The sequence below is a fragment of the Pangasianodon hypophthalmus genome, chromosome 28 (genome assembly GCF_027358585.1).
Source record: "Pangasianodon hypophthalmus isolate fPanHyp1 chromosome 28, fPanHyp1.pri, whole genome shotgun sequence".
NCBI classification, from domain to species: domain Eukaryota; kingdom Metazoa; phylum Chordata; class Actinopteri; order Siluriformes; family Pangasiidae; genus Pangasianodon; species Pangasianodon hypophthalmus.
The window spans coordinates 3,331,179-3,352,598 of record NC_069737.1 but is presented as its reverse complement, the minus strand read 5'-3'; the positions used below and the strand labels follow the sequence as shown (position 1 = coordinate 3,352,598).

Genomic DNA, 21,420 nt, shown 5'->3' with positions numbered 1-21,420 from the left:
CACATAGATAATGACAACAATCATGACAACAGCAGAAAGCTTTAAAAGAGACAGCGCTTGTCAGTGTGTTCAACTTTGCTGTGCATGAAATTGCTAAACATTTTACAGTTTAATTTGGGAACCTGATGGACAGGGTGTTTTGGTTTTGACATGCCATCAATGCTTTTAATCATCCAGATGTACAAAAAAATACACAGGCAAATATGTGAACAATGCTGCTTGTGTGTGTGGGTTTATGCATAGTACCAAACCAAAAGTTTAGATACACTTGACTTAGAAATGGTAGGTATAAATAGCATTAGACAGCTAAGTTAGATTTAGTTTAGTATAGCATTCCAATTATTAATTAGTCATTTTTCATTTTTGTCAGAGAAAAAACTTTGACAAACTATTTTTCATCTATCAACAAAACACTATATAAACATTTAACAGTTGTTTTGTATTGGCTGCCCTTTTTTGTTGTTTTAGACTGTGGAAAAATAAGTATGACAAACAACAATATAATTTTTTAATAATCTTTTAATAATAGTCCAATCACATTGTAGCTGGAGGTTCACCTTCCTTCAAATCTACATTACTTGTCATTTTTTACAAATCAGGGTTAGATGAAAGTTGTGTAACTAAGCTGAAACAGCATCCACTACCAGACTATGTGTAGATTTTAACACACATTTAACACATAATTTTGTAAAAAATAAAACAATAAAAAAAGGTAATAACACTGCCTGTGCTAAATACCATAGCACACTGATTGTATTAGAAATAACACGAAATGAGTGGTTGTTGTTTTTAGCATTAATATATCCTCATTGGCGATGGTTTGGTATCTCAGTAGGAGGACTTGGGCAGAAAGGATAAGAAGCACTCGATATGAGGGGACATTTTTATTTTTTGCGGAAGAAATTGCCACAAGGCAGTTCGTGAACCTGCTGAGAGTAGGGATGAGCTCAAGTACGAATACATTATTCCGATCATATGTTTAAACAGATACAAATACAGATATGAATACAGGGTGCTATTTTTTTTTAATGCGTGCCAGAAAGGTTCACAGTTGAAACTATTGTACATTGTGATTGCAATCCTTTCTTGTGGGTGTGAGCGAGCTATCAGTTATGAAGCTTGCAGGACAAGGAAAGTCCATGTTTATTAATATGAACATGCAGTGATGCATTTACAGTGGTGATTCTTTCATCCTTAGTGACTGCCTGGTCAGGATCATAATGGTTTAAATTAGGCTACTAATTATAAATAAAATCTGGAGTCATCTTATCAGAAGAGTGCTGAATCATTAGTTACACACAATCGCATTGTTTCCAGACTGTATTACTCTCGCATTGTCCTTTCTTCTCTGTCTCTTAGAGGAGAGTGCTTTTTATCTGGGGAAAGAATGCACTCCTGTTGAGGGCAAGGCATAGCAGTGCCATTGTTTTGATATCGTATTCACAAAACTGCATTCGGATGAGGAGAATAATTTACATTTATATTAATGACAGTCAAGGGACTACATCTCCTTGGGGAGAGTCAGAGAGAGCTTGGCACACCGCTGGCATGCCAAACACAATTACACACCTGCCCACTGTGTGTGTGTGTGCGTGTGTGTGTGTGTGTGTGTGTGTGTCTGAGAATTACCAAGTGCTAGGTTGCCGTAAGGATCTCTCAGAAAGGTGTGTTCAGTTGGGGCAGATGTGAAAGGTGATTTCATTTATGTTTCCATATCTGTATGTACTGTATGTATGTGGCATCTTTGCCCTTGTAGATTCATGTAGACCCAGATAAAACACATATATCCGCAGCATGCATATGCAATGATGTGATTTTCAAGTAGGCAAGATGTCAACACAACAGCGTTTTTATGATCATCTGCTACTTTGCGAAATTCTGGAGTAGAACGTGTGATTTAAACCTGTCGTCTTAGTGATGATTTATTAAATCTTCACACTCTCGCCCCGTGGTAAGAAGATTCAGTTCCCTTCATGCAAATTTCCTCCCATGAATAACTGACATTATCTACTTTTACTGGGATGTTGCTTAGGTGTCGTTATTCACAAACAAGTGCCTATAGTATGTTCATATACAGCACTGTGCAAAAGTCTTGGGCACATGCAAGGAAATGCTATAGAGCAAAGACGCCTTCAAAAATAATGAAATTAAATGTTTCTACATTTAAAAAAATACTATAAAGAGCAGTAAACAGCAATAAATGAAACAAAATCAATATTTGGTGTGACGATCCTTTGCTTTAAAAAAAATTATTAGTCTCAGGTACAGTGTGTGCAGTTTTATAAGGAAATGAGCTGTAAGTTTTACTGAGCATCTTGTAGAACCAGCCACAGTTCTTCTGGAGACTTTGACTGTCGCACTTTCTTCTTATTTTTGCAGCAAAACCCAGCAGCCTTCATTATGTTTTTTTTTTGTCTGAAAAGTGGTATCTTACATAATATGATTTCTTTCAAATATTTTTGCAACATTTCATTTTATGCTGGAAAACTAATGTTTGGAAATCTATAATGTTTTTGTATTGACTCAATAATGTAGAAGTCATAAAATAAAAAGACCAGTTCCACTGGAGATCGAGTTCCACTGCTGTCAGGCTTGAACAGGAATCTGAGGCTACAGTGGACACAGGCTCAGTGAAACCTGACAGTTGATGACCGGAAAAACACCAGGCGACCATTTGCATTTACATGTTGTTTTTGGGTGAAGATCAGTAAACATATTTAAGTTGGCCCATGGAAATATCCAGAAATAAAAATGCCAGTTTGTCTATACTTTTGGTGTCAAACTGACGTGGACGACAGAAAAAAAAGCTAAAAAAAAAAAAAAAAGCAGAAAAAGTTTGCATACCCATAATACAAAATGAAGAGTTATACAGATATATGTTTGAAAATGAATGAATCTGATTGTTTTTAAAATATATATTTTTTAATAAAAGGTTGACATGATGTGTGTCTATATATGCATTGTATGAGTGTATGCCTGTATATATGTGCACTATATGGCCAAAAGTATGTGGACACCTGACCTTCAAACTCATATGCATGTTGAACATCCCATTCCAGATTTAGTCTCCCTTTGCTGGTATAATAACCCCCACTCTTCTGGGAAGGCTTTCAACTAGATTTTGGAGTGTGGCTATGACGATTTGCACGTTCAGGCATAAGAGCAATAGTGAGGTCAGGCTTTGAAGTTGGACGAGGAGGCCTCAGGTGCAGTCTGCGTTCCACATCATCCCAAAGGTGTTCAGTGGGGTTGAGGTCAGGGCTCTGTGCAGTTCACTGAAGTTCTTCCACTCCAAACTTGGCAAACCATGTCTTCATGGAGCTCGCTTTGTGCACAGGGGCATAGCCATACTGCAACAGGTTTGGGACTCTTAGATCCAGTGAAGGGAAATTGTAATGCTACAGCATGCAAACATATCCTAAACAATTGCGTGCTTCCAACTTTGTGGCGACAAGTTGGGCAAGACTCTCATACGAGTGTGATGGTCAGGTGTTCACAAACATTTGGCAATATAGTGTGTATATATGCACTATTTGTGTGTGTGTGTGTGTGCAGAGCCTGCTGTCATGTGTGGCATTTGGTTATGGCTGTGAGAATTTTGCCCGATATGAGGAGCAGGGCATTGGCATTCAGTGGAAGAACATCATGGTCAGCTCTCAGGATGATGACCCTTACACCTTCATTGTCTCTATCTTCATGATGCTGATTGACGCTCTGTTTTACTGGATACTCACCTGGTACATAGAGAACATCTTCCCAGGTGAACACACCTTTACTAGCGAATGATGACATCATTCTATCCACAGCACCGTGAGGCCACAAGACTGGACTATAATGCTCTCTATTTCCTAAATCCCAGGGCAGTATGGAATTCCCAAGCCTTGGTATTTCCCATTTACCTCCTCGTACTGGTGTGGGACTCCAGCTGGTGCGGACATAGACCCGGATCCTCTTGATGCACTGGAGCAGCAGAATGGTACACAAACACAAATACTGTATACACACACAGGATCAAATACAAATATATGCATCATTTAAATGCTGTGTTGAGGCCGGGTTGGTAAGTGGATTGGTGACTCCATATAAATTGCCCCTAAGTGTGAACGAGTGTGTGAATATGGATGGGTGTTCCATCCAGGGGGTATTCCCACCAATGTCCCAAGGATAGGCTCCAGATCCTCCTGTCTATGGTAAAAGCAGTGATTAAAGAGATGAATGATTACTGAGGATCCGTGTGTGTGTGTGTGTGTGTGTTACAGGTTACCTGGAAAAACCTGCCGCTAACCTGAAAGCAGGTGTGTCTATAAGGAACCTGGTGAAGGTGTATAAGACTGGAAAGAAACTGGCTGTGGACAAACTCAGTCTGGACTTCTACCAGGACCAGATCACATCATTCTTAGGACACAACGGCGCAGGAAAAACCACCACTATGTGAGTCATGGAACTCACACACAGATTTACCTCTGTATTAGACTGTGTATTTATGTCTAATATGGTCTGGAGACAAAATAAGGCTCATGAAATTGTTTGAGAAGGGGTTAGGGGGAGCTTGGGCAGGGGGTGTTGGGGGACAAATACAAAGCTCGGGAGACAAAGAACGAGAATGCTGACTAACACAGGAGTGTATTAGACGCTTGGATGTTTACCAGACCTGGTGTCATTTGGGGTTTACTCATTTATTCATTCATTTATTCATCTTTAATAACCTTATTCTGGTCAGGGCTGCTGCTTTTGCTGTGGTTTAAATGACTTATTTGCTTATAACTTGGATAAATCTCTGGATAAAATGGTTCCTGAGAGTGAATGAATAAATGAATGAATGATTAATTCATTAAGAAATATCGAGGGTGTGTACAGACAAAAATAGCTGTGGAATTCTGTCAGAATTCTTTCAGGAGTGGACAGAAGTGGGATTTAAAAAGCAATCACATCTCTACACTTAGTATACTTAGCCTGCTTTCTTTACAATCTGGCTTTTTAATGTTTTATCCACTGCCTTTACTTGTTGACCACTCCCCACAGTGGCAACTAGTTAAAATAAACTAGCCGACCGATCTAAGTTACCCCAACTGTGATGTCTATCCATTATCTTTCCTTATGTACTGTTTTCAAATTCATCATTTTCATTGGCTATTGAAGGATCAGTTCAGAGTATCATTATCACGTAATCATGTAATATAGCTCTGGATTTAGTGTGTTTGCTGTGCTGTTCTCAGGTCCATTCTGACCGGCCTGTTCCCCCCAACGTCCGGCACGGCTTACGTTAACGGCTTCGACATTCGCAAGGACATGGACAGTATACGCAAGACGCTTGGCATGTGCCCACAACACAACGTCTTATTTAATGAGTAAGTGCCAGATGTCAGTCTCACTTCACACTGATGTACATGAATGTCACAGAGGTTTATTTGCACATCAAGAATATCAAACCCCGGGCGACAGTGGCAAGGAAAAACTCCCTGAGAAGACATGGGGGAGAAACCTCGAGAGGAACCAGACTCAAAAAGGGAACCCAAGTCTCACAGCCTACAGTTATATAAAGAGTAAATTCAAACAGTACAGTGTGATGAAAGGATGTTCAGTATGACCTCAGTATGAGGTCTTTATGATTACAGCAGCAGTTTTTAGGTACAAACCTGCAGTATCCAGGTGAGATTATCCACTGATGCATGGGTTAATTTTGGATATAAACTGTTTTTGGGAAGCTCAGATCTTTAGGATACCCAGGTGGGACCAACCACAGCAGCAGAACATGAATCACAAGTGCAGGAGCTCCAAGTAGAAGAAGAAGAGCAACAGGATAAATCCTGGAAATATGTTGATTATAAGTAATAGTGTTAGCATATGCATGTACACAAATATTTTCTTTTAGTGGGTCAGCAGCTCAGTGGCTAAGGTTACGTGCTATTTACTAGATGTCTGTAGGTTCCAAAGTCTGCAAGAGAACCACTGTTGGGCTCTGGAGCAAATCCCTCAACCTTCAACTAGATCCACTTTTTGAGATTAGCCTTAACTTGGTAACTCACTTTATATAAATGTGTCTGCCAAATTTGCAAACTTTCAGTTGGCAGAGTATCCATGCTGCTTTTGTAAACCTGTGTGCTGTGGGTCATGAATCGCATATTAAGATTACACGCTTGACATGCAGCTCGGAGAAACTGTCGTTTAATGACCGTATTCATGAATGCTTATTGAATTCGCGGCTCATTTATTGCAGTCGGACAGTGCTCGCAGTACACACCAGGCCGCCGCGATTTTGCTCGAAACACACACTGAATGCTATATGAGAATGGATCCTACCCAAAATGACTGCATAATGGATGTGTGTGTTTTCCCAGCCTCACTGTGGAAGAGCACATTTATTTCTATGCTCGTCTCAAGGGGAGGAGCTCCAAGGAAGTCAAACAGGAAATTGATCAAATGATCAAAGATGTCGGGCTGCCGCATAAGCGCAAGGATCTCGCCAAGAACCTTTCAGGTATAGCTGAGAGTGTTAGTTTGTGCTAATGCTTGTGTGTTTGTAAGAGAATGAGGTTATTGTTATAGTGTGTGCTGTGTTTGCTGATAGGTGGGATGCAGAGGAAGTTGTCGGTTGCCATAGCGTTTGTAGGCGGGTCCAATGTGGTGATTCTGGATGAGCCGACTGCGGGAGTGGATCCGTATGCCAGGAGGGGAATCTGGGAGCTCCTGCTCAAATATAAAACGGGTCAGGATCATGTTTTTCATTTGGTTTTGCTTTGTTTTGATTAGTTGCTCACAATCGAGATTATCATAGCAAATTGAAGTGTAAGATGAATAAAACATGCCGGAACATGCTCTTATAGAAAAATAAGCAGCGTTGGGGTGTAGTGACACTTTGGACTCTGTTGATTATTTTTCTATAACATCAGACACTATAAATAACCAAGTATTTATTGAATAGGGTTGGAAAATTTTATCATCAGTAATGTGAATATCAGAAGACACTCATATATCTTTAATCGTTAAGCCGGTATTTATGGCCTTGAGCCTTGTGTGTCAGTTGCAGAAGGACTATATTATAGTGCAACCGACTAAACTTGCCAGTCAGAAAACGCCTTGCTTCACTGTTATCACTCTACCAGAGCTGATAAAGAACACCCATGGTTTTCACACTTTCTGACTCACAAGAGCCAAAGGCTCAGAAATGTTTCTAAATCGTAATTTTATACAATCACTAACAAAGATTCCAGTCACTTTGATCTGTATACCAAACACAAGAGAGAGCAATTCACCATGGAGTAAAAGCATTCATTTTTTTCTCTTCATGACTGAATAGTTGCCCAGTGTCTAGTTAGCCCAATGGAGGAAAAAAAAAGTCATCTCATTCACTCAAAGAACAGAAAAGCAGCAGAACTAAACACAATGGTGATCTCATGCAGCTGTCGGGATTACTGCAGAAACATAAATCTTCTCTTTTTTGTTGTTTTCCTTAGATTTGATTTGATTAGACATCATGAACAATGATGTTACCCCGCTCTTGATGCTCTTGCGGAATTTTAATGTCCAAGAGTAGTGTCCTTGGAGATAGGAGGTTAGCTGGACAGAATCAATTTGCCAATTAAGTTTTAATAATAAATAATTTTGGACCGTTCTGTTGGTTTACTTATGATGAAACGTTTAGGCAATATATGTAGAAGGCAGATGGTGTTTTCAAACAGGGTAAAAGAAAATAATGGAGCCAGTCTGCTTTAATAATTCTCTCTCCATCTTTCCTTTCTTTCCTTTGTTAGATTGTAGGGTTTTGTTTAAATCTTTGAAAATGAGATTCAGGCAGGTGGACAAACTTGGGAAAATGTACAGTATATGAGTTTATTGATGCTTCAATGCATAGAGCCAAAGTACTCAACACTTGCAACCCAAGCTTAGGTCATATATTTTGTCTACGTACTCCTTATTACCTTCTATAAAAGATAACCCTTGTTAAAAATGTGTAGACATTCTTTAATATACTTAATACCTTTCTTTAATATACAAGCTTAAGGTCTGAACAATCAATGATTTAGAAAATGAATTAAAACCCATAATATTTTACACCTCTCTCTCTCTGTGAATGTTGTGTTTTTAGTTCAACTGTGAGTGCAGTTTAATTAGCAAGCCTGACAACCATCATCTAAACCAAGCAATAGCAAAATGTTATGCTACATTTTTAAAAAATGAATAAATAAATAAATGACAAAAAGAACATAATATTCACTGTCTCAGTTTTGAATTATAAATTTCTCTTGTTGAAACTGAGCTTTTAAAGAAGAACCATTCTCTTAAATGTTCAAATTTAACTTTTAATCTATACTAAAAGCACTAAAACTACACTCTTCTAAATTACACTACACTAAAGCACTAAAAAACATAAAGTGCTTGAGTATCTGAATAATTGTTACCCATAAATGAGAGAGGAACAATGGTACAAAACACACTGATGAGTAAAATTACTCCTACTGTAGTAATTTACTTGAGTAAAAGTTCAATTATTAAGACAATTGCTCAAGTAAGACGTCAACTGACACAAATAATCCAAAAATGAGGAATTTATTTTTTAACAATTATTTTATCTAACCATGTGATCTGTGCTGAGGTGAACACCACCCTCATTATCAGCAGTATACACAGAAAAGTAACGTTAGATGGCTAGCTAACTTAGCTAAATGATGTTGGTTTTTCAGTAGCTTGCTGGGTTCCTTAGCCAATTAGCTTGCAAATATTAATTCAGACATGTTTCTAGCTGCAAAGTTAGCTATCTAGCAATTATCTAGATGCTTCTTACACATTATCCTGAGCATTACCTTATGCTAAGGCTGTAGCAGCACTTAGATATATTTAATACAACGCAATCGCTACAAAACATCGAAGACACATGTTAAGTTAATACAAAGCTTGCATACTGTAAAACATCAAAATATTCACCTAGCTAGTCTAGCTTGCTCAGCTAGCTAATTGTTTACCTGTACATGTTTCCGCAAGTTGGATGTTGGGCTGTGAAATGTCTATCTCAAAGGGTTTTGGCTCGCTTGATTTGCAGATCAGAGATGTTCAACTGTCTCTACTGTCTCAGGCATTGCTGCTGCTGATAAGTGTTTGGTGCAAGTGTAAACTTTTGTCAAGGAACTGCTTTATTTTGATTGGGCCTTGAGATTTACCTTGAGTTGTTATATAAAATTTCCATATATTGTCTTTTATTTGGCTTACAGTCATCTGGGGTTAAATGTGTGTATATATATATATATATATATATATATATATATATATACACTATATTACCAAAAGTATTCGGTCACCTGCCTTGACTCACATATGAACTTAAGTGCCATCCCATTCCTAACCCATAGGGTTCAATATGATGTCGGTCCACCTTTTGCAGCTATTACAGCTTCAACTCTTCTGGGAAGGCTGTCCACAAGGTTGAGGAGTTTGTTTATAGGAATTTTTGACCATTCTTCCTAAAGCGCATTGGTGAAGTCACACACTGATGTTGGTCGAGAAGGCCTGGCTCTCAGTCTCCGCTCTAATTCATCCCAAAGGTGTTCTATCAGGTTGAGGTCAGGACTCTGTGCAGGCCAGTCAAGTTCATCCACATCAGACTCTGTCATCCATGTCTTTATGGACCTTGCATTGTGCACTGGTGCACAGTCATGTTGGAAGAGGAAGGGGCCCGCTCCAAACTGTTCCCACAAGGTTGGGAGCATGGAATTGTCCAAAATGTTTTGGTATCCTGAAGCATTCAAAGTTCCTTTCACTGGAACTAAGGGGCCAAGCCCAACTCCTGAAAAACAACCCCACACCATAATTCCTCCTCCACCAAATTTCACACTCGGCACAATGCAGTCCGAAATGTACCGTTCTCCTGGCAACCTCCAAACCCAGACTCGTCCATCAGATTGCCAGATGGAAAAGCGTGATTCATCACTCCAGAGAACGCGTCTCCACTGCTCTAGAGTCCAGTGGCGGCGTGCTTTACACCACTGCATCCGACACTTTGCATTGCACTTGGTGATGTGTGGCTTGGATGCAGCTGCTCCGCCATGGAAACCCATTCCATGAAGCTCTCTGCGTACTGTACTTGGGCTAATCTGAAGGTCACATGAAGTTTGGAGCTCTGTAGCAATTGACTGTGAAGAAAGTCGACGACCTCTTTGCACTATGCGCTTCAGCATCCGCTGACCCCTCTCCGTCAGTTTACGTGGCCTACCACTTCGTGGCTGAGTTGCTGTTGTTCCCAAACTCTTCCATTTTGTTATGATAAAGCTGACAGTTGACTGTGGAATATTTAGGAGCGAGGAAATTTCACGACTGGATTTGTTGCACAGGTGGCATCCTATGACAGTTCCACGCTGGAATTCACTGAGCTCCTGAGAGCGGCCCATTCTTTCACAAATGTTTGTAAAAACAGTCTGCATGCCTAAGTGCTTGATTTTATACACCTGTGGCCAGGCCAAGTGATTAGGACACCTGATTCTGATCATTTGGATGGGTGACCGAATACTTTTGGTAATATAGTGTATGTATATATATATATATATATATATATATATGTATGTGTGTGTGTGTGTGTGTGTGTGTTTTAATTGAGCTTAACTGATTAAAAAGTTCATGAAGTTAAAATTAGTATATTAGATCAGGAAACACAGCTGGATGTGCCGTGTAGGAGACTTTAGATGTCAGATGTACAACCATATGGTTGAGATTTTTCATAGTTTCCCATCATGGAAATATTGTATTTTTCTGTAACATCCTATTAAATGCCAATAAAAAATACAAGGGTTGCTGTCCCACTAAAAGGGCATTGGTATATTACCATAAATTAATGGCACCCAATATAAGAGAGAAAATGTTGGTTTTAGAAAATATAACAAATTTCTACAGAACACTGCTAAATCCGCTGTTCATAAATACACGGATTTCATTCCTATTGACTGTGGCTGCTCATGCGAGACCATTTGCTGGCTCGCTGCAGGCAATGAACCATCGGAGCGAGCCAGATTAGTTCCATTTCACATTAAGGAGATGGACTGCAATACCCAGTGTGGCGATTGTGTTTAAAAGTCAATAAGCAAATGAATTAAGAGCGGTCTCAGGACACGTTTTCTCAACACTGATTAAAGATAATTTACTCTGGAAATGGTGATCTGCCACTGAAAGTCTTGCCTAGGTCAGGATCTGTGTGCCAAAAGTCAGATATGAGGAACATGGAGGAAGAGTAAATGGCTCTATAATGAGAGGGGCAGTGCAGATTCAGCCTAATCACCCACAGCACAATACATTACGCTCCTCTAAATTAGTAATGAGCAAGTTCATTCAAATTCAGCTGATAAGACAACCATATAACTTGCTAATTACACACAGTTGAGCTAAATATAAAGCCAGGAGGCTCATCTTGCTCTGACATGCTACTCTGTGTTTAAGCTTTTAGCCATCCATAAAGTAACAGCACTGGAAGTATTTATTTATTTATTTCACTAGCTGATACAATGCATATTTACAGAGGGACTCTGACTCCATCACTGAGACTTACAGGCACAGAGGCCATGCCTCCTTCACTGAGACTGATAATCACAGAGGCCAAACCTCCTTTACCTCAGACTGACAGGCACAAATGACTGACAGTGCCAAGTATTGCTCATTTGGACTGGATGATAATGAAGGAGGCCACACTTTAGGCCACTGATAGGCACAGAGCTCATGCCCTCTTCCCTGAGACTGATAGGCATAGTGGCTATGCCTCTTTTACTGAGACTGAGAAGCACAGAGGCCACACCTTCTTCACCATGGCTGATAATCACAGTGGACATGCCTCCTTCACTGAGACCTACAAGCACAGAGGCCACACCTCCTACACTGAGACTGACAGGCACCGAGGCCACGCCCCCGTCCCTGAGACTGATAGATATAGATGCCATGCCTACTTCACTGAGACTGATAAATGCACAGGCCACACCTCCTTCACTGAGAGTGATGAATACACAGGCCACACCTCCTTCACTGAGACTGATAAACACACAGGCCACACCTCCTTCACTGAGACTGATAAACACACAGGCCATGCCTCCTTCACTGAGAGTGATGAATACACAAGCCATGCCTTCTTCACTGAGACTGATAAATACACAGGCCACACCTCCTTCACTGAGAGTGATGAATACACAGGCCACACCTCCTTCACTGAGACTGATAAATACACAGGCCATGCCTCCTTCACTGAGACTGATAAACACACAGGCCACGCCTTCTTCACTGAAACTGATAAATACACAAGCCATGCCTCCTTCACTGAGACTCATGAACACACAGGCCACACCTCCTTCACTGAGACTCATGAACACACAGGCCACGCCTTCTTCACTGAAACTGATAAATACACAGGCCATGCCTCCTTCACTGAGACTCATGAACACACAGGCCACACCTCCTTCATTGAGACTGTTAGGCAGATAGTTCATGCCTCCTTCACTGAGACTGATAAGCACATAATGATGTTTAGTTTTGTGTAATGGTGCTGAAATCTAAGGAATTATATTTTTTAACAATAAGGTCAATAAAAAAACAAGAATGAATGGCAGCAAACTGTCACTCTGCGTGTTTAATTCTGAATGTGTGCCCAAGACACTGTAGTGCAGGGTTCGCTGCACTCTTATCAAATGGTCTAAGATCAATACACACATTTCTCCAACTGAAAGGTCTATTATTTTTCAAGTCAGGGCCATTTCAAAAAGAAAAAAAAAATAATAAAAACAATGCGTCATTAATGGAAACAGGTGCGCTTGTGGAGCTGGGGTCCGGCAAGGCGGCATTTCGCCTGTCCGTGATCGATCACTGTGCTCCACCGTACAACACATCATAAATCAAACCTGCTCAGCACACAGCCATCTTGCCATCTCTTTCACCATCTCTATCTGTATATCGCTCTCCCTCTGGCTTTGTATTCCCTGTGGATGTGCATGTATGAATGTCACAAGGGGGATCAGTACGGTGAGAATGAGTTACTTGCTAAATGAGGCGAAATATGAAATCCCTTGTGAAATGCTCTGTGTGTGTGTGTGCGTGTGTGTGTAAGACTCTGAAGATGCCCCCCAGTTCAGTCAACCTTTCACAAAGCTTTTTCATAATTTTGGAAAAAAAAAAAATTGTGTGTGAGTCTAAAGAAATCTCATTTTTCAATTGTTGTCTATTTGTACTTCCGCTACAGGCCGTACCATCATTCTGTCCACACACCACATGGACGAGGCGGACATTTTGGGTGATCGCATCGCCATCATCTCCCATGGCAAGGTCTGCTGCTGTGGTTCCTCCCTCTTCCTGAAGAAGACCTACGGCAGCGGCTATTACCTCACTCTTGCACGGGCCAATCAGGAGATAATGACATCAAAACGCCACACGGGGGGAAATCAGGTATTCACGGCATGACTAATGTGCATATTAGCCAGCACCAACGTGTTTCTTTGACTTCATCAGGAAGCCACCTTGCAAATGTATGCACTTGCTATATTTATGGCATTTGGCAGATGCCCTTATCCAGAGCAACTTACTTTATATTATATTATATTATATTATATTATATTATATTATATTACAAATTTATTATTTAAAGTTAATATTCACATCAAACTTCAGAATGGGGAATGGGGAATGGTAGTCTCAGTGACCAAGGCATAGTTGTTGGTGCCATATGGGCTGGTTTGAGTATTTCAGAAACTGCTGATCTCCTGAGATTTTCATAGACAGCAGTCTCTAGAATTTAATCAGAATGGTGCAAAAAATATCCAGAGAGCAGTAGTTCAGTGGCAGGAAATGCCTTGTTGATGAGTGAAGAATGCTACGGTAATTCAAATAACCACTCTTTACATTCGTGGTGAGCAGAAAAGCATCACAGGATGCGCAACACCTTGAGCATGAGGCGGAAACAAAAAAAAAAACATTATCCATAATCCTTTCTCAAATTCATATACTGTATATGAGGAAGAGAAATCCACTTTGAGTATAAGCTCTGTGTTTATATTCATACACCAATTTTGTATGTAACACACAAGCTTTTTCAGACACATTGCATCCTAATTGCACATGAAACTAGGGCCAAAAAGCATAAATAAGACAAAAACCAGATATCAGAAAATAATAATTGGCATAGGAAAACTCACTCCACCTAGTGTCTTTTTACACTTCTAACAAAAAGCTACAGAATGAGACTTAATTTAAAATAATAATAATAAAAACTGTCCAAGGCAAAAATCTGGTATTTACAGTAAGTAACTGGCTGAAAATTTAAAGTTCTTGTTAGAGAGTCTGGCTCTAATTCTCTAGGTGGTGCTGTATTTTTGTTATTTTCATGAGAAGTGAGTGGTTGTGTGACATTGCTAGCACAGATACAATGGTGTTTAATAGAATAGAAAAATTCCTAAACATAAGGGATAATGGTCAGGTTTTGCTATTAACTCCTAAAAACAAAGCTTCTTTTCTCCCTCACCATTTTCCAGCAACAGTCAATGCCATACTAATAAGAAATCCAGTGTCGAAATAACAGAGACGTAGATGCAAACATTGGACACAAAGTTTCAGAACAAGCTGAACTGTTTGAGCAGAATGTACAGATAAGCAGGGAAGAGAGCCAGACAGACTGAAGGACTACAGCATCGCTCTCTTTATGTAGAGATGAAGCGAAAGCTAAATCCCACTGGCGCCACTATGAGCAGGTAGTCAAACGGCATTGTGGATAATGTGTGAAACTGGTAACTAAAATGAAAATAGATCAACATTTCGATTTAAAAAAAAAAGCTTCATCCAAAAAACTCAGAATTTCATTATAAAATACTTTTAGACATTGGATTATTGGTCTCTCTCATATTAAGGTGTTCATTACTTGCCAGCTTTTGTTGCATGTCTGAGCTTGGAAAAGTTTCAAATGCGCCAAACTTTTATTCTGTAAGGAAAAGTTTTCTCTTTAGTCACAGAAAACAACATCCCAAGCCCGATAGTCCAATAGAACTAGGCATGATTAATCATCAGAAGAAGCACAGTGATGTAGAGCTTCTTATTATCCGAGTGTAATTAAGCACCAGGAAAATAGATTCCTATTGGCATTTTGTTGCTCCTACATCATGACTAATGACCAACTTCCTTATTGATCATGAGATGGAGTTAAAGTCAATGATAAGAATAACGTAGAGAGCACTGACACACAGGTGACCTTGTCCTGAGAGAGAGTGTGTATGTCTACATGGTTCTAGATTAGCACTAACACTTGTGCATGTGTTTGTGTGTGTGTGTTGTGTAGCTCAGTGATGCCTCCAGTTTAGATGAAGGGATCGGTTCAGGAAGCATCAGCACCGTGGAGCCAGCAGGTCGGAACACACTCATCTCACAAACACAAAAAAACTGAGAGTTGAAGAACTAAGTACTAGCAAGTACTAACTCCCTCGCGATCTCTGTGTTCAGACATAGCAGATGTCACTTCTGTCATCCGCTTGCACGTCCCTGAGGCGAACTTCCTAGAGGTGATAGGTCAGGAGCTGGTGTATGTGCTGCCATACGCTGGCTCAAAAGATGGCAGCTTTGCCTCGCTTTTCAAAGAACTTGATTTGGAGACAGAGAGGCTGGGGATCAGTAGCTACGGGATCTCAGACACCAGCTTAGAGGAGGTACACACACACACACACACACACACACACGCACGCTTGCAAATATCTTCATAACCCTTACTATGAATCCTGTATTCATAATGCATTATAAATGCATTTATGCCATTTATATATGAAAGTAACATGATTTTCTCATTTATAAAGAACACTCACAATGCCTTGCATGCTATTATACAGTAGACTGAAATGATGTTATACATTATAACACTTAACAATACAGATATTATACCCCGGCCTGTTTTATAGGGCTTTGCAGGTTTAATTATTCCTTTGTTGTCAAGAGCAAACATTACAATGCATTAATATACTTGTGATGTATAAAGTGTTGTATATCTAGCTATAAGTTCCTGTGAAATTTACAAACTCACATCAGGTCTTGTAATGTATTTTGTACACTATGTAACACATTAATAAATGCATTTATAATGGACTGGACAGAATAATTTTTATGTAAAATCAGGCACTCAGCCAGGCTTTCAAAGAGCCTGCAAGCACATAAGAGCACAGATATTGGAATAAACAGAACAGAATTAATGAAAATGACAATTGCTGACTAAGGTTTCCTTACTTATGTACTTCATTTTGTTCTAATACCAACATTGAATTTTGGATCAGTGCAAGCTGAGGTTTCTGTCAATTTGTGTCACATATTATGGAACAACTAATATGGATTTCAATTATATATGTTTAAATGTGTTTATGACTATGTTTAGATATTTCTGAAAGTGGCAGAAGAGACGGGCGTTGATGTGGAAACAAATGGTAATAAGTTACACTTGTTATTTATTTTCGCTATGAAATTGGCTTTAAGTTAGAAACAAACCCAACATGTAATCAACCAATGCAGTTGTTATGTAAGGAATAAAATTCTTGGGGGGGGAGTTAAAGATTGAAGTTATGAATTGAAGTGCTGACACTGGAGTCTCCTTCCATAAATGTTAAATAAATGTCTCCTTACAGAAAGCTTTTCTTATTAAATCTGTTTACATTAGATTATGTCGAGTGTGTGCCACAGTCCCTGTGAATTTGCTGTTACTATAGAAACAATAACATTAATAACTGACTTGAGTTCAAATTTGAGTTGTGTTTAATCCCACTTCCAAAATATAATAAACTATTTCACTACTATGGGTCTACTATTTGCTTTTCCATAAATATATTATATTATGTCTGATATTATTGTCTGTGGATTGCAAATATAGTAGCGCTATCAACAGAAATGTTTTACCCCAAACCTACAAAAACTGCATCATGCTGTGTATTAAACTCATGCATTTATATGTGTTTGTGCTCAGAGAAGGGAGAGACGCTTCAGAGAGACTGGAAGAGAAGCTCTAAAGTGTCCAGATCATGTAGCATGAGTTCAGCCATGGAGCACAGAGACAGTATAGCTTCTAAACAAGGTACACACACACACACACACATACACAGACACATGTACACCTGTAATCTGTAACACATGTAACTGAACACTCAATAATCTCTCTCTCTCTCTCTCTCTCTCTCTCTCTGTGTTGGTGCAGTAGAAAAGAAAGGAAGGTTCACAAATCGTGTTGAAGGTACGTACTGTCAAGGTCTCCCATGTTTTTCATTGTACGTGTTGTTACATCACTCGACACATGTAAAGGTGCTTGTTTTTATCAGTCATGATTGACAAAGAAATCATCCCAATTAAAGATTGAAGGTGATATTCAAAAAGATATCTCCAATAATCATATACATTATTATCACTATCAATGTAATTAAACTAAGAGCACACCAAACCAGCAAACACCAATCAACCACAACACAGGATGTGTCATGTGTCTGTTAGTCCTCCAGCAGTCGTACTGGTTCATACTGGTTCACTGGGCTTGTTAGTTCTTTTACTAGAAACCTATAAAGCTGACTGACATTAAAAAAGTTGATGTGTGTCTGTTTGTTGCCATTAGAAAGTGCATTTTGGTTATTGGAGTTTGATGGGGAATGTTGGTCTTTATTGGGTAAACATGGTGTTTGATGGTGTATGTGGTTGTCTGATGGTGAATGCTGTTGTTCGGTGGTGAATGTTGGTGTTTGAATGTGAATGTTGGGATTTGATGTTGAATGTTGTAGTTTGGTGGTGAATGTGTTGTGTGGTGGTGAATGTTGGTGTTTGATGGTGAACGTTGTTGTTTGGTGGTGTATGTTGTTTTTGGTTGTGAATGTTGTTTTTGACTGAAATGCTAATGTTAAAAGAAGAATGTTGAATGAAGAAAGACTGTGGTTGATGGTTCCTGTTGATTTAAAGTTGGTGTTTGGTAGTGAATGTTGGTGTCTGATGGGGATTTATGGTAAATGTCGGTGTCTGATAATGAATGTTTCTGTTTGATGATTGGTGGTATTTTATGGTAAATACAGGTGTTTAATGGCAAATACAGGTGTTTAATGGTAAATATTGGTGTTTGATGGTGAGTGGTGGTGTTTGAGGAGGACTATGTTTTGGTGACTACTGGTTAAACCATTAATGTTTATGTTGGTGTACTCTGGACCTTAAATTTACATTTCTTCTTATATATATGTATTTAAATGTGATTTAATTTCTATCTGTTAGAAATAGCTGTGTGATGGAGATTTGTGTTTAATGATGAATATTAATGAATATGAAAGCAGTTAAAATATCACTTTACAACAAATGTCATATATTTCTGGAAATTTTATGTATATATGTACGTATTTAGATGGTCAGCGGCCTGCGTGTGTGAATGGCAAAGGTTCATATGTTATCACCGGCTGGCCTCTGATCAGGCATCAGTTCCTGGCTTTGTTCATAAAGCGGTTTCACCATGCAAGAAGAAGCAGAAAAGGAATCATTGCTCAGGTAGCATGCACAATAAAAACATACAACCAAATCAGAACATTTTGCCACGTATATATCTGTCATCCTTGGCTTGTCTCTTGGGAAAGATGTTCCTTTGTCCTTCTCCCATGTGCTACATTTGTTTTACTGCCATTTACTTTTAGCATTGGGTTGTAATTAATCAACCTCAGACTGAGAAGCTCTTCATGCATTAGCATGACTGTGGATCTGCTCTATCCATCAGCTGAGAAGAGTGAAAAAGAAATATTTGGAAAGGGAGGAAGGGAGGGAGTATTACACACAGGAAGGGAGAACGATGGAGTGAGAAGAGAATAGAGAGAAATTAATGATGGGTGGATGGTGGATGCGACATCAACAGTGGTTGAAAGTGGTTAATCAAGCCCGTTTTACAACACAGCCAAAACAAACAACCCTGCCACAAGGAGTGAGATAAAGAGAGGCAGAAACAGAGGAATAGGGAGAGAGTCAGAGAGAGAGAGAGAAAATTAGGATGCTTCAGAGACAAAGAACGAGAGACAGAGAGAGAGATGTTCACACGTGCTTTTCCACACCCGAAGCCATTTGCACTAAGAGTTCAGTACATTTTCAAAATGGAAAAGCTGGTTTCAAAGATGGTTGTGGTCCAGGGACCCACTCTTGTCACGCTAAAGAGGCAATAGAATATCTCCTAAATATATAGATTGCATGCAAAAAGAACGTGACTGCAACTCAAAAACCAAAAGCAAGCAGCTTTGACATTTGAGAATTTCTTCACCCAAACAATTACCCAGAGTTATTTAAATAAACAGTGACTTGGTGGTTGCCATCTCTCAGCTTTACAGTCCCCGGTTCAGTTCTCTGCGCAGGTTACTGTCCTCTCACATCCCAAAAACATGCCAGTAGGTGGATTGGCTAGTGACATAGACTGTGTGCTACCCAGGTGTATTCCTGCCTTGTACCCAGTGTTCCTGGGGTAGGCTCTGGATCCCCCATGACCAAGAAAACTAGTAAAAAGATGAATAAATGAATTAATTACTTAAATAAACAGTATTACATTTCTTTGCAAAAAACACAGGTACATGACATAAAATTACTTACAACTATCCAGGCCACATGTTAAAAAAAAACCCTTAGAGAAAATAAAAAGGAGAGAAAGAGAGGGAGGGAGAGAGCCCATTCGTGTGTGCTCTGAGCGAACAGTCTGTATGGCATCATTAATGAAATGCTGACACACTGAAACACACAAACAGTTCTTTTACAGCCTGCCAGCTCTCTGTGTTACCTCTAATTAAAGGACAAATGTCTGAACTCTGTGTATCTTTGTTTGGGTGTGGGTGTTTCCATTAGGTGGTCCTCCCAGCACTGTTTGTGTGTCTGTCGCTGATTTTCTCTCTGATTGTCCCACCGTTTGTGGAGTACCCCAGTCTGGAACTGCAACCCTGGATGTATGGAAAACCACAGAACACTTTCTACAGGTATACACACACACACACGCACACACACACAAACAGGGAATGTTTTAAAGGCAAAGCATAACAAAACTCTCCTGTATGTGTATGTTTGCGAGTGCTCCAGAAGTCTAGAGGTTTAACCCTAACCACTTCTGAAATATTTACACAATCTGGCCCCTTCAGCTAGACTGCTAGTCACAGCAAGCTGTGTGTAGGGGTTTTATTGCGATATTTATCAAGTCTGTTGCTCCATCTGTAAGGTAAGAGCGACTGTGTGTGCGAAAGAGAGAGCAGCAGGCACCGGTGAGATTAGCAGTATAGAACCCTGATTAGTTTGACTCTGATGGAAGCTCTGATTCAGCTGCGTGTGTGTGTGTGTGTGTGTGTGTGTTATAGTGCTGACAGGACGGATGTGGACGAGGCAGTGAGGGTAACACGTGCTCTCCTTTCTGAACCAGGCTTTGGCACACGCTGCATGGATGGCAACCCTATACCGTGAGTTCTGCCACATTCTTTCATTTTTAATTTTGTTGTTTGTTGACTAACAACTGGTCTGATTAACAATGGATAGTCTTGGTGCCTCAGAGCCTCAAGTTTAACCCCTGAGCTCTGGGTACATCCTGTCCATGCTCTCCTTGCATCATAAGTGGATTGGGTACTCTAAATTGCCTCTAAATGTTAGTATGTTTGCTTGGCATCTGCCCAGGCTCTACCACCACCTTATGCCTGGTGTTTCCAGGATTTGCCCAGGATCCACCATGATCCATGTCATCCACTCAGGTACCTGAATCAGACTTGATATTCATACTGTTAACTCTGGTATCTGGCACAGGGCTACATGTACTAAGCTGTTTGTGCCTATTTTTAGGTGTATTTATGCTGTATTCTACACAAACAACCTGACGAAACAAATAATGCTCAAACTGGCATCCAAGCAATGCAGAATTTCTCTCTCACTCATATGTTTTTGAGGGTAGGTCACAAAAAAAGTGGAAAGTTGGCACAGAAAAAGGGTGGGGAAATAGAAAGTGTGGCTAATTACATATAGGATTATAATAGGAGACCATTTAGGACTGTAGTGAAAGAGGTTTTTTTTAGGGAAATTGTAGCTTTTAATACTTAGCAATGCTTGTCATTTGGACTACTTTAATTCTTTTCAATTCCTGGCAGCTCTGGTAATAGTGCATAAGTCAGGGAAATGTGTATCAATTTTACTCACATTAAAAAAAAAAAAAAAAAAAGGAAAAGAATTTCAACGCATTAAACAGGACTTCTGTGACCTTCCCTGACCACGAGAAAAATGGAATGCAATTTAATTGCACACTTTTATATGAATTAACTACCCTAATAGGTATCTTGTACTTTACATTAAAGCCAATGAGTAATAAAATGGAATTAGTCTTATTAATACCTTCCACAATGTATACTTGCTCTATAAGTCTTTATTTTAAAAAGAAAACTTCATTTCTTAATGCATTATCTTCATTAGTGAACTTACATTTTCTTT

At 39.5% G+C, this 21,420-nt stretch overlaps 1 protein-coding gene across 4 annotated transcripts in view; it reads left to right on the top strand.

The window, feature by feature from the left end:
- Positions 1-21,420, top strand: part of LOC113545719 (phospholipid-transporting ATPase ABCA1) — a 148,509-nt gene that overhangs the window by 77,785 nt on the left and 49,304 nt on the right. For 3 of the 4 annotated variants that reach the window (XM_053230878.1, XM_034301178.2, XM_034301179.2), the window contains 15 exons: positions 3,556-3,760; positions 3,860-3,976; positions 4,260-4,431; positions 5,217-5,348; positions 6,339-6,478; positions 6,569-6,706; positions 13,199-13,401; positions 15,281-15,347; positions 15,442-15,644; positions 16,358-16,406; positions 16,940-17,047; positions 17,168-17,203; positions 18,344-18,483; positions 19,810-19,937; positions 20,310-20,408. In XM_053230878.1, the coding sequence (XP_053086853.1) occupies positions 3,556-3,760; positions 3,860-3,976; positions 4,260-4,431; positions 5,217-5,348; positions 6,339-6,478; positions 6,569-6,706; positions 13,199-13,401; positions 15,281-15,347; positions 15,442-15,644; positions 16,358-16,406; positions 16,940-17,047; positions 17,168-17,203; positions 18,344-18,483; positions 19,810-19,937; positions 20,310-20,408 (1,937 nt within the window). The remainder of the gene's footprint in view (positions 1-3,555; positions 3,761-3,859; positions 3,977-4,259; positions 4,432-5,216; positions 5,349-6,338; positions 6,479-6,568; positions 6,707-13,198; positions 13,402-15,280; positions 15,348-15,441; positions 15,645-16,357; positions 16,407-16,939; positions 17,048-17,167; positions 17,204-18,343; positions 18,484-19,809; positions 19,938-20,309; positions 20,409-21,420) is intronic. The other variant, XM_053230879.1, reaches the window with a different exon arrangement.